The sequence below is a fragment of the Diaphorina citri genome, unplaced genomic scaffold (genome assembly GCF_000475195.1).
Source record: "Diaphorina citri unplaced genomic scaffold, Diaci psyllid genome assembly version 1.1 scaffold1337, whole genome shotgun sequence".
NCBI classification, from domain to species: Eukaryota; Metazoa; Arthropoda; class Insecta; order Hemiptera; family Psyllidae; genus Diaphorina; species Diaphorina citri.
The window spans coordinates 23,572-39,407 of NW_007378765.1; the positions used below are offsets into that span (position 1 = coordinate 23,572).

General features: G+C 36.7%; 1 protein-coding gene and 1 long non-coding RNA gene across 2 annotated transcripts in view; both read right to left on the reverse strand.

Moving 5' to 3' along the window:
• The window catches only part of LOC103515426 (type I inositol 3,4-bisphosphate 4-phosphatase-like), a 30,938-nt gene extending 15,447 nt beyond the window's left edge, over positions 1-15,491 (reverse strand). Inside the window, 5 exon segments of the mRNA XM_017446671.2 lie at positions 4,353-4,553; positions 5,852-6,007; positions 11,859-11,972; positions 14,645-14,907; positions 15,253-15,491. Coding sequence (XP_017302160.2) covers positions 4,353-4,553; positions 5,852-6,007; positions 11,859-11,972; positions 14,645-14,762 — 589 coding nt within the window. The 5' untranslated portion in view covers positions 14,763-14,907; positions 15,253-15,491.
• Positions 9,718-10,415, reverse strand: LOC113470012. Its single transcript, XR_003393236.1, has 2 exons — positions 10,133-10,415; positions 9,718-9,784 (listed from the first exon to the last, which is right to left on the reverse strand). It is a non-coding gene; the product is annotated as an uncharacterized LOC113470012 (long non-coding RNA).
• Positions 15,492-15,836: the final 345 nt, after the last annotated feature.

A 15,836-nucleotide genomic window follows, 5' to 3' on the forward strand; every position in this document is an offset into this window, starting at 1 on the left:
TCTTGCTTTTACTTACAACTTAAAAGGCTGGAAAAATGTCAATAGAAAAAGGCCTCAAAACCTGGAGGTCTAAACTTAAAAAGGGTTGGAAAAGTATACTTACCTTTGAAATGGATGTGTAGACGGATGTAATGACAGAGTCAGCGGGTTAAATATAAGAAAAAAGTTCAAAGATGTGTGGCGTCAGGCTTTACGCATTTTTTTTTTTTTTTTTTTGTTTTTTTTTTTCGTCCGCTAGGTAGCGTTAGTATGCAAGCACGCTTGCGGAGGAGCAGAAACGTATGCGCACAAACACATTAATGTGTTGCCTGCGAGGGAGCTTTGCTCGGGACATTTGATGTGACGTCATCGTGTACGGGAGCGTATGCCGTGACGTCAAAGTTCACGATTTACCGGTATTTTTTTAAATCGATTTATCTCGGGATCTAGAAGTCGTAGAAGAAAAATAAAAATTCCGTTGGTCCTCATTTTTCCTGCTCTACGACTTTGAAACATCACCCAAGTAAGCGCAACTGATCTATTAGAGTTTAACCTCGGTTTTAATGCTTCGATTAAGCAATCTGATTGGGATTGGTTGATTTCAGCACTTGGATTTATAGCACTATAGGTCCACAGTTCCATACATACAATGTACAACTGATCTATTAGAGTTTAACCTCGGTTTTAACGCTTCGATTAAGCAATCTGATTGGGATTGGTTGATTTCAGCACTTGGATTTATAGCACTATAGGTCCACAGTTCCATACATACAATGTATACATGAAGTACATATATCATTTACTGTTCAGTATTCCACAAAAAGAAAAAAAAGTACCTACATATATGGGGGGGAGAAAATTCGAGAGAGGAGGGAAAATTATAAAATCGAAAACAGACGAAACAATCAACAGCTCCACAAAAAAAAAAGTACCTACATATATGGGGGGGAGAAAATTCGAGAGAGGAGGGAAAATTATAAAATCGAAAACAGACGAAACAATCAACAGAAAAGAAAACAGAATGGAGAAGAAATAAAAACCTGGAACCAAAGGTTCACAATGTCATAAAAACGGTGTTGTTCATTTCACCCGAGAGCCACATGTGGCTGATGTAACGTGCAGGTCATATTTCCTCAATCAAAAGCATAGCGCTGTACAACACAAGAAGCATGGATGAAATGGATGCGTTTACAGTGGATAAATTTTAGTGCAAATGCAAACAATATTATGCTTGAACGATCGAACAGTGAACAGTTTGCTAAAGCCAGCCATTACATGGTAGTGTGTGTGCTCATCAGGTATCAGGTAGACCTGACAAAAGGACCTTTTCAGCCGTATCTGCCAGGTCTACCTATTTGTGAGTGGCTCGCCTAAAGGTATAATCAATACTATTTATCCGGTAGTGTTCTCATTACTAGTACTAGTGATCAATAGCAAACTGCGCCCTTAAAACTTTAGGGTACCGACATGTTGGTCATACCAGCCGCTGTAAAGCATGAAAGAGTCTGTTGAAATGTACAAACACTACAAGCTGCTTCCACTTTTCCTGCTTTCCAGGAGCTGATATTATCCACTGTGTGCATACCCTCAAACAAGACATTCTTTTGTATCCAGAGGGCTTGTACTCAAGCACAAACTAGTTTATAACGTTTTTAAATACAATGTACAATATTGCTGATGAAATTTGGTAAATATAAGAGAAAATTCCTACTTTTTGTAAATCTCCAAGAGTTGTACCCTCAAACAAGACATTCTTTTGTATCCAGAGGGCTTGTACTCAAGCACAAACTAGTTTACAACGTTTTTAAATACAATGTACAATATTGCTGATGAAATTTGGTAAATATAAGAGAAAATTCCTACTTTTTGTAAATCTCCAAGAGTTTTTCCAAGACTATGAAACATGGGCTGATGGTGTAAGGTGTAGTGGTCTGCCAGTGCTGAGGTGATAATACACATTCAAATTTACACAATAACCTTATGTAAACCGAAAGTGATGTTAGTACAAAAGCCTAAACTAAACGGTTTGTAAGTGTCCTCCTGCAAGTCTCCAACTAAACCTTGGTTAAAACTACAAATACAGATAGGTCAATGAAAGCCTTAAATTAAGGTTAATAAAACAGTGTTAGTATTCTGCGCTACCAATGTGAAATACAGTTGTTTTTCTTTGAAAAATTGATGATTTTCTTTTTGGTCTTTTCGTCTTTATTATCACACGTTAATGCTTTAAATAGATAGAAATAAGTGTTCCTACATCAAAACAAAGTAAAGTTGATCCATCGGATCAGATAGGTAAAAGAAACACGTAGGTATATGTTTCATTCATTGGAACGCATTCACATATTACTACTAGGGCCTAGTACCTTCATTCAAGAACCACTCGTTGAATCTTGATTCTAGCGGATTTATCATACGCGTACCATAATTCAAACGACAGCCACATATGGTTCACAATAGCTGTTCATTCTACGTAGTTATATAATTTATAATAACTACAATGCTACTGGCTGAGGGACTAGTCTAGCTGAGGGACCAGTCTGGCTGAGGGACCAGTCTGGCTGAGGGACTATTAACAGAGAGTAGATCAGCGTCTAGCTAGGGGACTATAAACAGGGAGAAGACTAGCCCAAATTTCCTCACGCTATATCAATAGCAAAGGTTGAGTGCGAAGGGCATCCCACTCGGAAAAATTTTGTTTAGCCAAAACCAGTTGGCCTCAAAGCGATCACTCTAAAGCGGATTGAGAGGCCGACGACAAACGCCGACCCCATCTGAGCATGGGAAAAGGCGAAGAAGAAGAATAACTACAATGCTACATAGTTGGTTATTAGACGTATTATGGCAAGAACTAACCGCTAACCGGATAGGATATCTAAGAATCCAAAAGAGGAAATGCCTCCGGCACCACTTAAGATCATATCGTTAGAGAGGTTGATGAATGACACTAGACATAAACTAGTAGAGTTCACTTTACTGTTACGTATAGTCCGTAAAGTATTAAAATTCGAAATCAATACTTTCCATGCCAGTGACCTCATATAGGATATGCATAAAGCAGCATTCACACTCTACCTATGGCCAGACGATGTTGAGGGATATGGTTTGACACCACCCGAAACACATCCAAAATCCTTTCATCTCTAAAGGTGTGGCCACACTTAGTCGACCGGCCGTCGATCGATGACGACTGAACCGTCCACACTGCCTCGACAAGTATCAAAATTCGAAATCAATACTTTCCATGCCAGTGACCTCATATAGAATATGCATAAAGCAGCATTCACACTCTACCTATGGCCAGACGATGTTGAGGGATATGGTTTGACACCACCCGAAACACGTCCACACCATGAACTTTTTTTTTCCACCAAAATCCTTTCATCTCTAAAGGTGTGGCCACACTTAGTCGACCGGCCGTCGATCGATGACGACTGAACCGTCCACACTGCCACTGCCTCACATAGATTCACCTCGTTGATCCACTATGTGTGGACACACCTTTACCTACTTTACATGGACTACAGTCGATGTCAATTGCCTTGCTAGTTAGAGGCTATTTTCTTTGTAATTTTGTAGTTGGTAGTTGTAGAGTGAGAGGTCCTACAGTAGAAGGTACGAACATGGTTCAGTAGAGATGAAGTGTGGTTTTATGGTGATCTAAGTAAGTAGCTAATGTGGGTTGTGGCTAACCGCGTGCTATAGCGAATTCAAAGAAGTGAAAAGACCAAAATGAAAACCTTAGAACAAGACCACGGTAACTGTCGGAAGAGATTGATTCTGATCTCTGTTTTCACGTTTCTCTCATTGTCACCAACTTTATTTTAGGTACTTTCTATTTTTCATTTACTTTATTCAGAGATATCACTGTGTTTGGTTAAGAATATTCTTTTCCGACAGTTACCTACCATGGTTAAAAAAAAAAGATCCCAAAGGAAGTTAAAATCACCAGCAAGATAAATGTACAGTTCATAGCCGGGGCCACAATGTGGGTTAAACTCGGTTTAAGTTAAACTCTTGGATGACGCAATCTGATTGGCTGAAAATTTTGAAATCACCCAACCTGATTTTTTAATCCACGGGTGTAAGTAAACCGAGTTCAAATTCTGATGGTAAATTTCAGCAATGGCTTAATTAACGGGAGAATTTTTAATCGTCCAAAAAGGAGTTTTTAGTGATGGTAAAAAGTTGCAATAATGCCAAATTTAATGTCCAAGAACGGAAAAGATCGGTCGAAAAATTTCCGCCATGGCCAGGATTCGAACCCAGGACCTCCAGGTTGAGAGTCAGTGTTCTTGACCACTCGGCCACAGAAGTGGGCTGTGCTGACTCATCTTCCATGCTGACTCACCTACACATCTTCCATGCTGACTTACCTACACATCTTCCTCGTCTCAGTCGCCACATGTGAACATCGAGCGTCGGATCATGGCCACGCCTCAGCTCCATCTGCTGCTGAAGTGCCAGGAACTGACTCCTGACTGAAGAGTAACTAGAGCGCTGAATTAACTCTAGCCACGCATCCCGCTCCGGCTCACTGTGTGCAGCCAGATGCTGACTTAATCCTCCTTCGAATACTGCAAAAGGGAAAGGTGAGAAGTTAAATAGGGTAAGAGTGAAATGCTGAATCAACTTTAGTCGAGCTCGGATTCCCTGTGTAGAAAGATGCTGACTTAGTCCTCCTTCAAAAACTGGAAATGGGAAAGATAGTATTATTGGAAAGGTCCTAATAACTTGTTGTAAACTCGCCCTTCCACGCATGCGCAATGTTCTTCTAACCTCCTTTTTTCAAAATTTGTTTTTCTTTTCTTCAGTCGCCTTGAAAATGTCATCAGGAGATGACGAAACATGTCGGCTCCTGTAGGTTTTTTAATTTTATGATTGTTTATCTCTTGTAAAATAAAATTACTTACAGTTTCCAAAGTTACTAGTCAAGTGAAGACGTTGTTCTTTTACCTATACCAACTACCTAATAATTTTTTGTACCAGCCTTAGCAGTGTACCTACTGGTTACCTTGGTCCAAGTCGTCATAAAATTTATCGAGGTTTATTCTCTCATTTAAATTACATTACCTACAGGACATTTGGGCTTACCTTGGTCATCATATCTTCACAGATAGGGAGCATGCCATTAGTCTGTTTCAACTTGGCCAATGACATGAGAGATCGCATGGCATCCACTACTTCACGTCTGAGTTGCTTGATAGCTTGGATAGCATCATGAGCAGTGGCTATCTTGTTGGCACTAGAGGATACTGCGTTGTCATTGGGTGACTCCTTGAGTTGCTGAAGTAACCTAAACACACGGGAGATGAACACAGAGATTAGTTCAGGATAGATACCCACAAAAGTTGTGAAGAAGCTCTCTGCTTAACCACAAAAACCACAAAGAATCCCCCCTGACCGGAATCGAACCCGCGACACAACACTTACAAGACTTATCAAATATATTATAAGACCTTATTTAGACTGCGGGGGTAAAGGGACTTTTCAGTCTCATCCTAGCAGTATAAATGAAGTATATTCTAACTCTACAAGCCAGGCCCAATCTTGTGTGACCTAGAACCCGAGGAAACTTACTTGATAAGGCCTCCATTCCTAGACTTGTGAGAATGTGCTAATTGAATACAGGGTGTCCCAAAATAAACGATACATTCAAAAATCTTGAAAACTAATGAAGGTAGAAAATTCGTGTGTTTCGCTGATTGTGTTAACTTTTTGGGGGATATTTAGGACGAAAACACGAATTTTTTTATCTTTATTACTTTTCAAGACATTTGAATGTATCGTTTATTTTTGGACACTCTGTATACTTTCTATGGGATTTAGGTATGACTTTGGGGGAGAGGGGTCAAAGTTCTCTTATATCTCTTACCTAGAAAGAAGCCATAGGGTCCGTCTACAGGAGGTTGGTCCATCTTGATTGAGCAATGTGTGAGTACTATAACGCCGACCGGTTCCGACCATTGGTCTTTCGACTTGAAATAGAACAGTAGATTTCCTCGGAGACGGCACCAGCGCTCCAGACACACTGCGGGAAATCGAGGAACCACGAAAAGGTTTAACTAATTTTAGTTCAGGTTGATTTTTCACTGCCTTAAGGCCGAGGGCCACAAAGAGATTTTAAACTCGGATTAAGTTTAACTCTCGGATTAAGCAATCTCATTGCTCCGATGGTAAATCTTAAACGGAGTTTAAACTCAATTTGTGATCCAGGCCTAAGAGGTTAATGGCCGAGGTCACAATGGAGCAGTTGCAAATGGGTAAAAATTATAAATAAATAGTCGATTTCTATGTAAAGAGTTGGGAAAAATTCAAATCTGAGGTCAAAACTCCGAAAAAATAACTGTAAAAGGTCGAAAATTCAAATTTCATTTTCCGTTCTAATGAAGTTGTGTGTGACATCAGACTTTACGCAGTTTTTTTTTTTTTTTTTCGTCCGCTAGGTAGCGTTAGTATGCAAGCACGCTTGCGGAGGAGCAGAAACGTATGCGCACAAACACATTAATGTGTTGCCTCAACTATAGCAGCATTCTTCCAGAAATAGGGCTCAGGTCAATTTTTTGGAAATATACTCTCACATTTGATGAAATGGGTAGGTAGCTTGAAATACTTTCAGGCCAGATGTTTACATGGGCATTCTCAGAACATTTAAGATTAAAACATTGAATTAGCAGAGTTACATTACACATACTTGAGGGGGGTATTTTTTTAAAGTAGGAAAAGACAGCTTGATCTCAATTTCAAAGGAAATTTTCATCTTGTATTGAAATGAGTCCTCGAAATAAGCACATACCTCGGTAGTGTACGTAGGAAACACTTAAGTCAGACACAATGGTTACTACTATTCGGTCCAAATCGCTTTGATTTTAATGAGATCAGACTAGTTTTCCTATGACAACATTCAAGATATTTATGTACCTAGACCTAGAAGTGATACCCACTCTGCAGAAAATGAGAGGGAACGGGAAGGGAAAGAAACCAACTTTAAGTAGTGTTTGCAATAGATCCTCCAAAAATTTGATGTTCCTCCAAAGGACAGATTAGAATTATACAATGCTCTCTGAAAGTCTGGATTATGTTAACTAGAATCAGGAGTTAGGATGAAACTGAAATGACAATTCATCCCCACAATATAGGTACTAGGTAATCTAGGCATTTTATGAAACGAGCTAGGTAAGGTATCACTTCTGAAATTCATAAAATCTCAGCATTTTAGATACGTTAACTTGTTATTCCTTTTGTATAAACATATTAATAGTGACAAAGTGCTGCATACTCCATTACGTGTGAGAATGTTTAATTCTAATCAATGAGGAAATTTTGTAGTATTTTTAGATTTTTTCTCCTTAATTCAATACCTACGTATTTTAAGTAGGTAAATAAGTACAATAAGTACATATATGTATATGTCCTATACCAAGAGATACGAAATCGTTTTTATCTAAAGTAAGAAGTAAATTAAAATATTAGTGTTCTAACCCTTAGGTCAGGCTCACAGCCTGAGAATATTTTCATTCAAAGAGAGACTCTGTCTGAATACAAATTCAGCCAAAACCTCCAAGACACCCACAACCATTTGTCTGAACACGGAATTGTCTAACAGCTGAGCTAATAACACCATGAATAATATTAGAAACAATCAACCTTAATTAGGAAAGGAAAAAATAATACTATACTCCATTCCTACTTGTGGTGAACAAAATAATAGCACACTGCTTCTACTCCACTTCCAGTTGCTTTCTCTCTGAATTAATATGCCAAAGTGAGTATAAGTACATTATTTCTATCTATCTGTTTATTTAATATAAGCACCTTATTTATACTGTCAGCTAGAACTTAAATAGTCCCATTATGCCAACAGTTTAAAAGGCCTCATTTATTTACATCAGATATAGATACAAACAAAAGTTAAACAATGAACAGGATAGAAAATATTGGACCTTTGGTCCTTTCCTAAATAAGAATGATTCCACTGCTAAGTAAGCTAATCAAAAACATATATGTAGTACCAAGGTACATATTTTAAATGTTGAGGAAACAACAAACAATAGCACTTCACTATACAGATTGCTATGTTGACACAAATAACAATTCAATATTATGCTTGAACGATCGAACAGTTTGCTAAGGCCAGCCATTACATGGTAGTGTGTGTGCTCATCAGGTATCAGGTAGACCTGACAAATGGACCTTTTCAGCCGTATCTGCCAGGTCTACCTGATAGTGAGTGGCTCGCCTAAAGCTATTTATCCGGTAGTGTTCTCATTACTAGTACTAGTGATCACTAGCAAAATGCGCCCTTGAAACTTTAGGGTACGGACATGTTGGTCATACCAGCCGCTGTAAAGCATGAAAGAGTCTGTTGAAATGTACAAACACTACAAGCTGCTTCCACTTTTCCTGCTTTCCACTCCACTTCCAGTTGCTTTCTCTCTGAATTAATATGCCAAAGTGAGTATAAGTACTTTATTTCTATCTATCTGTTTATTTAATATAAGCACCTTATTTATACTGTCAGCTAGAACTTAAATAGTCCCATTATGCCAACAGTTTAAAAGGCCTCATTTATTTACATCAGATATAGATACAAACAAAAGTTAAACAATGAACAGGATAGAAAATATTGGACCTTTGGTCCTTTCCTAAATAAGAATGATTCCACTGCTAAGTAAGCTAATCAAAAACATATATGTTGTACCAAGGTACATATTTTAAATGTTGAGGAAACAACAAACAATAGCACTTCACTATACAGATTGCTATGTTGACACAAATAACAATTCACACAATAACCTTATGTAAACCGAAAGTGATGTTAGTACAAAAGCCTAAACTAAACGGTTAGTAAGTGTCCTCCTGCAAGTCTCCAACTAAACCTTGGTTAAAACTACAAATACAGATAGGTCCATGAAAGCCCTAAATTAAGGTTAGTAAAACAGTGTTAGTATTCTGCGCTACCAATGTGAAATAACTAAGTTGTTTTCTTTGAAAAATTGATGATTTTCTTTTTGGTCTTTTCGTCTTTATTATCACACGTTAATGCTTTAAATAGATAGAAATAAGTGTTATGCTAGATGAGAGGGAAAATGGGTGCTTCTTGAAACACTTGACTTGGAACCCCACCCTTTTCATTCCAAATTATTTTGCTTATTTTTATGCTACCATGACTGAAAAAAATAAATAGTTTAAATTTTAATAGATTTGCTATAAAGAGAAAATGAACATTTTATTTGACACTATTGACCAAAGGTAATACCTATGTTAGTAATGATAATGAAATAGAATGAAACTTACGTTCTGACCTCCGGAACAAGCCATCTTGCCTCTCTCTCAGGAAAAGAATCCCTTCCTTGTCAAACGTAAAAGAAACACGTAGGTATATGTTTCATTCATTGGAACGCATTCACATATTACTACTAGGGCCTAGTACCTTCATTCAAGAACCACTCGTTGAATCTTGATTCTAGCGGATTTATCATACGCGTACCATAATTCAAACGACAGCCACTTATGGTTCACAATAGCTGTTCATTCTACATAGTTAAGTAATTATAATTTATTCTTATAATATTATAACTACAATGCTACATAGTTGGTTATTAGACGTATTATGGCAAGAACTAACCGCTAACCGGATAGGATATCTAAGAATCCAAAAGATATATCTATCTACTCCAAGACATGTAATTATGGTGATTACAATAATGTACTTTCTTCCTCCAGGAATGACACGGATAACGGCAAACTAGAGTTACCAATCATGATTATAAAATTGAATACTTTGACAGAACATACTGTGGAAGATCTGAAAATAAATAAACACAGAAACTAGATATAATACATAATATTAAGTAAATTCATTTTATTTGGTACTTCTTTACAGAGATCAATGAACCAGTCCTAGTAGGTCAGAGGTAGAGTGTAGGACTTGAAACCCAAAGAGCTGTGATAGACCCAGAAAGCACAGGAGCTTTTTATTACAGATAATATAGATCCATTATATATGTAGCAAGAACCTATCTAGATATTATCTATCCCTTATAACAACTCCCTTTCCATTAAGTGAACTGTACTTCGTTTTATAGCTCTAAGAATGTACCTAATGAGTAATTACTTACAAAGCTTTTAAGAGAAAAAGATAAAGAAAACTTACCTATTCCTAGAAATGGTTTTAAGGGTAACCCACTTATCTACCTCTGGTTGTTACCAAAAAGTTCGATAGGTACCTAACAAATATTTTTGAATATTATTATCAACCAAATCCGAAGGCAACTTATAAAAGGGAGGTATTTCAAAGTTACACAGGAAGAACTTACTTTAAGTGGAACTAGAACTAAAATTAACAAAATACGAAATTAAGATGATTAAAAAGACAAAAAAAATTACAGCCTTCGGACTCTCGACAGTCTCGACTCAGTGACTCAGGACTCAGTCGACTGTCGACTCTCCGCAGTCTCCGCTCTCCGGACTCTCGCTCTCGGAGGCGAGATTTCAAAACCCAACTCACTTGTGAATGGGGAGCTCATTTGTCAGGGAATTTTCGTCTCGCGTGGGATTTTCATTTGACTTTGGGGGGAAATTTTCTATCATTTAGTTTCCGATCCAAATGTTGAAGTTACAAAAGATTTTCCAAGTTGAGATTTTCCAACATCTCATTTCTCATTTTAACTGTTTTACTTTCTAGGAAGAAACTATTTCGACAACATATATTCATCTCGTTGATCCACTATGTGTGGACACACCTTTACCTACTTTACATGGACTACAGTCTATGTCAATTGCCTTGCTAAGTAGATAGAGGCTTTTTTTTTTTTTTTTGTAATTTTGTAGTTGTAGAGTGAGAGGTCCTACAGTAGAAGGTACGAACATGGTTCAGTAGAGATGAAGTGTGGTTTTATGGTGATCTAAGTAGCTAATGTGGGTTGTGGCTAACCGCGTGCTATAGCGAATTCAAAGAAGTGAAAAGACCAAAACGAAAACCTAACAAGACCACGGTAACTGTCGGAAGAGATTGATTCTGATCTCTGTTTTCACGTTTCTCTCATTGTCACCAACTTTATTAGGTACTTTCTATTTTTCATTTGCTTTATTCAGAGACAGCACTGCTTTTGTTTAGGAGCATTCTTTTCAGACAGTTAGCTACCATGGTTAAAAAAAAAGCCCAAAGGAAGTTAAAATCACCAGCAAGATAAATATACAGTTTATGGCCGGGGCCACAATGTGGGTTTAAATAAACTCGGTTTAAATAACTCTTGGATGACGCAATCTGATTGGCTGAAAATTTTGAAATCACCCAACCTGATTTTTTAATCCACGAGTGTAACTTAAACCGAGTTTAAATTCTGATGGTGGATTTCAGCAATGGCTTAATAGGAGAATTTTTAATCGTTAAAAAAAGGATTTTTTTAATACGGAGTTTTTAGTGATCCAAAAAGGAGGATTTTTTAAAAACTCCTGTTTTTATCATTAATAACTCTTTTGGATTATTAAAAATTCTCCCATTAGTGAAATCTCTGATTAAGTCATTGGTGAAATCGACCATGACTGTGGTCCCTGCCATTAAGAAAAGAAAAACATTCGCCTGTCACCTGTTAGAACATAAACCTTGTTAGTTCTACATTCAACTCAACAAAGTCCATTTTTAGTGATCCAAAACGGAGGATTTTTTAAAACCTCCTGTTTGTATCATTAATAACTCTTTTGGATTATTAAAAATTCTCCCATTAGTGAAATATCTGATTAAGTCATTGGTGAAATCGACCATGACTGTGGTTCCTGCCATTAAGAAAAGAAAAACATTCGCCTGTCACCTGTTAGAACATAAACCTTGTTAGTTCTACATTCAACTCAACAAAGTCCATTGTACATTATAAGTATACCTTTGCCGGCTACGCCATAACAGCTCAGGTCACGCAAACTCTTGGACCGTTTGGCCTGACTGTTCGGAGGTACCACGGGGAAACATTTCAAATGCATCAAGCTCGAGGGCTCCCCTGGTTATAAGTGACCAATTCACCAAACATATAGATTACAATGAAAGAAACATTCAGGATTATAAATTTACAACAGGCAAGAGAGTGAGAGGTGAGGCGAGACCATGGGGCAAGCAAACATCTGACCTGAACACTCAAGTTTACTGTTTTGAATATCAGAACAAGTTCACTGTTCCAATAGGTATTGACTAATGGATAGCTCGGAATTTGAAATCCTTTAACCACGAAGGATTAATCATTCCTTGCAGACAAAAAGGGGTCCTAGATAATTTTTATTGCGCGAACTATAGCAGCATTCTTCCACAAATAGGGCTCAGGTCAATTTTTGGAAATATACTCTCACATTTGATGAGATGGGTAGGTAGCTTGAAATACTTTCAGGTCAGATGTTTACATGGGCATTCTCAGAACATTTAAGATTAAAACATTGAATTAGCAGAGTTACATTACACATACTTGAGGGGGGTATTTTTTTAAAGTAGGAAAAGACAGCTTGATCTCAATTTCAAAGGAAATTTTCATCTTGTATTGAAATGAGTCCTCGAAATAAGCACATACCTCGGTAGTGTACGTAGGAAACACTTAAGTCAGACACAATGGTTACTACTATTCGGTCCAAATCGCTTTGATTTTAATGAGATCAGACTAGTTTTCCTATGACAACATTCAAGATATTTATGTACCTAGACCTAGAAGTGATACCCACTCTGCAGAAAATGAGAGGTAAGGGGTAGGTAATGAAACCAACTTTAAAATAAATAGTGTTTGCAATAGATCCTCCAAAAATTTGATGTTCCTCCAAAGGACAGATTAGAATTATACAATGCTCTCTGAAAGTCTGGATTATGTTAACTAGAATCAGGAGTTAGGATGAAACTGAAATGACAATTCATCCCCACAATATAGGTACTAGGTAATCTAGGCATTTTATGAAACGAGCTAGGTAAGGTATCACTTCTGAAATTCATAAAATCTCAGCATTTTAGATACGTTAACTTGTTATTCCTTTTGTATAAACATATTAATAGTGACAAAGTGCTGCATACTCCATTACGTGTGAGAATGTTTAATTCTAATCAATGAGGAAATTTTGTAGTATTTTTAGATTTTTTCTCCTTAATTCAATACGTATTTTAAGTAGGTAAATAAGTACATATATGTCCTATACCAAGAGATACGAAATCGTTTTTATCTAAAGTAAGAAGTAAATTAAAATATTAGTGTTCTAACCCTTAGGTCAGGCTCACAGCCTGAGAATATTTTCATTCAAAGAGAGACTCTGTCTGAATACAAATTCAGCCAAAACCTCCAAGACACCCACAACCATTTGTCTGAACACGGAATTGTCTAACAGCTGAGCTAATAACACCATGAATAATATTAGAAACAATCAACCTTAATTAGGAAAGGAAAAAATAATACTATACTCCATTCCTACTTGTGGTGAACAAAATAATAGCACACTGCTTCTTCCACTCCACTTCCAGTTGCTTTCTCTCTGAATTAATATGCCAAAGTGAGTATAAGTACTTTATTTCTATCTATCTGTTTATTTAATATAAGCACCTTATTTATACTGTCAGCTAGAACTTAAATAGTCCCATTATGCCAACAGTTTAAAAGGCCTCATTTATTTACATCAGATATAGATACAAACAAAAGTTAAACAATGAACAGGATAGAAAATATTGGACCTTTGGTCCTTTCCTAAATAAGAATGATTCCACTGCTAAGTAAGCTAATCAAAAACATATATGTTGTACCAAGGTACATATTTTAAATGTTGAGGAAACAACAAACAATAGCACTTCACTATACAGATTGCTATGTTGACACAAATAACAATTACCTCACCCTGAGCCTGAGTTCATAACATACTGGAAGTATTCTAAACAAAATTCTGTGTTTACATCTGTCACAACAAGACATATTACAGTATTACACACATAATATGACACCCTTTTGGTCCAGAAAAAAAACACATGTGTAGAGAACATGAGAAGCTTGGGGGACATTAATTCAAATGAGATTTTTTTCTAACATGTGTTTTTCTCTTCTTCTTACTAGGTATAACTAACTGTTGAACATTAAATTTTATCAATCTCAGTCACCAACAGAAATTTGCTCCAATTTGTGCTGGTGAGCAGATACATTTATTTTTACCATATCCTCAATTACTACATTATGTTGGTTAAAAAGTCCTACCTAACATAAATAGGTACTGTGTTGATTTAGGTACCTATAAGCTAGGTAGTATTGTATAAGAAAAAGTAATATTTCCAAAGCATGAACACTTTTTGTACTACGAGAATTTAGAGGCTTCTGATGGAAATTAGTATTCAAGGCAAACTGCCAAGCTGTTCTGGGCATCAGCAATTTTCTTCAATTTGGTGCAGATGATAAAATGAGTAATACAAGACAACAGATATAGTTAATGCTAGATGAGAGGGAAAATGGGTGCTTCTTGAAACACTTGACTTGGAACCCCACCCTTTTCATTCCAAATTATTTTGCTTATTTTTTTTTATTTTATGATTTTTATGCTATCATGACTGAAAAAATAAATAATTTAAATTTTAATAGATTTGCTATAAAGAGAAAATGAACATTTTATTTGACAGTATTGACCAAAGGTAATACCTATGTTAGTAATGAAATAGAATGAAACTTACGTTCTGACCTCCGGAACAAGCCATCTTGCCTCTCTCTCAGGAAAAGAATCCCTTCCTTGTCAAACTTTTGAGACGGCTGGGTAGCCAGGGTTAGCATCTCTTGCTTGTTAAATCTCATGATATCTATCTACTCCAAGACATGTAATTATGGTGATTACAATAATGTACTTTCTTCCTCCAGGAATGACACAGATAACGGCAAACTTGAGCTACCAATCATGATTATAAAATTGAATACTTTGACAGAACATACTGTGTAAGATCTGAAAATAAATAAACACAGAAACTAGATATGATCATATGATACATATTATTAAGTAAATTCATTTTAGTTCGTACTTCCTTACAGAGATCAATAAACCAGTCCTGGTAGGTCAGAGGTAGAATGTAGGACTTGGAACCCAAAGAGCTGTGATAGATTCAGAAAGCACAGGAGCTTTTTACAGATAATATAGATCCATTATCTATGTAGCAAGAACCTATCTAGATATTATCTGTCCCTTAAAACAACTCCCTTTCCATTAAGTGAACTGTTCTTCGTTTTATAGCTCTAAGAATGTAATGAGTAATTACAAAGCTTTTAAGAGAAAAAGATAAAGAAAACTTACCTATTCCTAGAAATGGTTGTAAGGGTAACCCACTTATCTACCTCTGGTTGTTACCAAAAAGTTCGATAGGTACCTAACAAATATTTTTGACTACTATTATCAACCAAATCCGAAGGCAACTTATAAAAGGGGGGTATTTCAAAGTTACACAGGAAGAACTTACTTTAAGTGGAACTAGAACTAAAATTAACAAAATACGAAATTAAGATGATTAAAAAGACAAAAAAAATTACAGCCTTCGGACTCTCGACAGTCTCGACTCAGTGACTCAGGACTCAGTCGACTGTCGACTCTCCGCAGTCTCCGCTCTCCGGACTCTCGCTCTCGGAGGCGAGATTTCAAAACCCAACTCACTTGTGAATGGGGAGCTCATTTGTCAGGGAATTTTCGTCTCGCGTGGGATTTTCATTTGACTTTGGGGGGAAATTTTCTATCATTTAGTTTCCGATCCAAATGTTGAAGTTACAAAAGATTTTCCAAGTTGAGATTTTCCAACATCTCATTATCATTTCAATCATTTGTGAGGTTATGAAAAGTTAAATAAGTTTCCGATCCAAAGTTGAAGTTACAAAAGATTTTCCAAG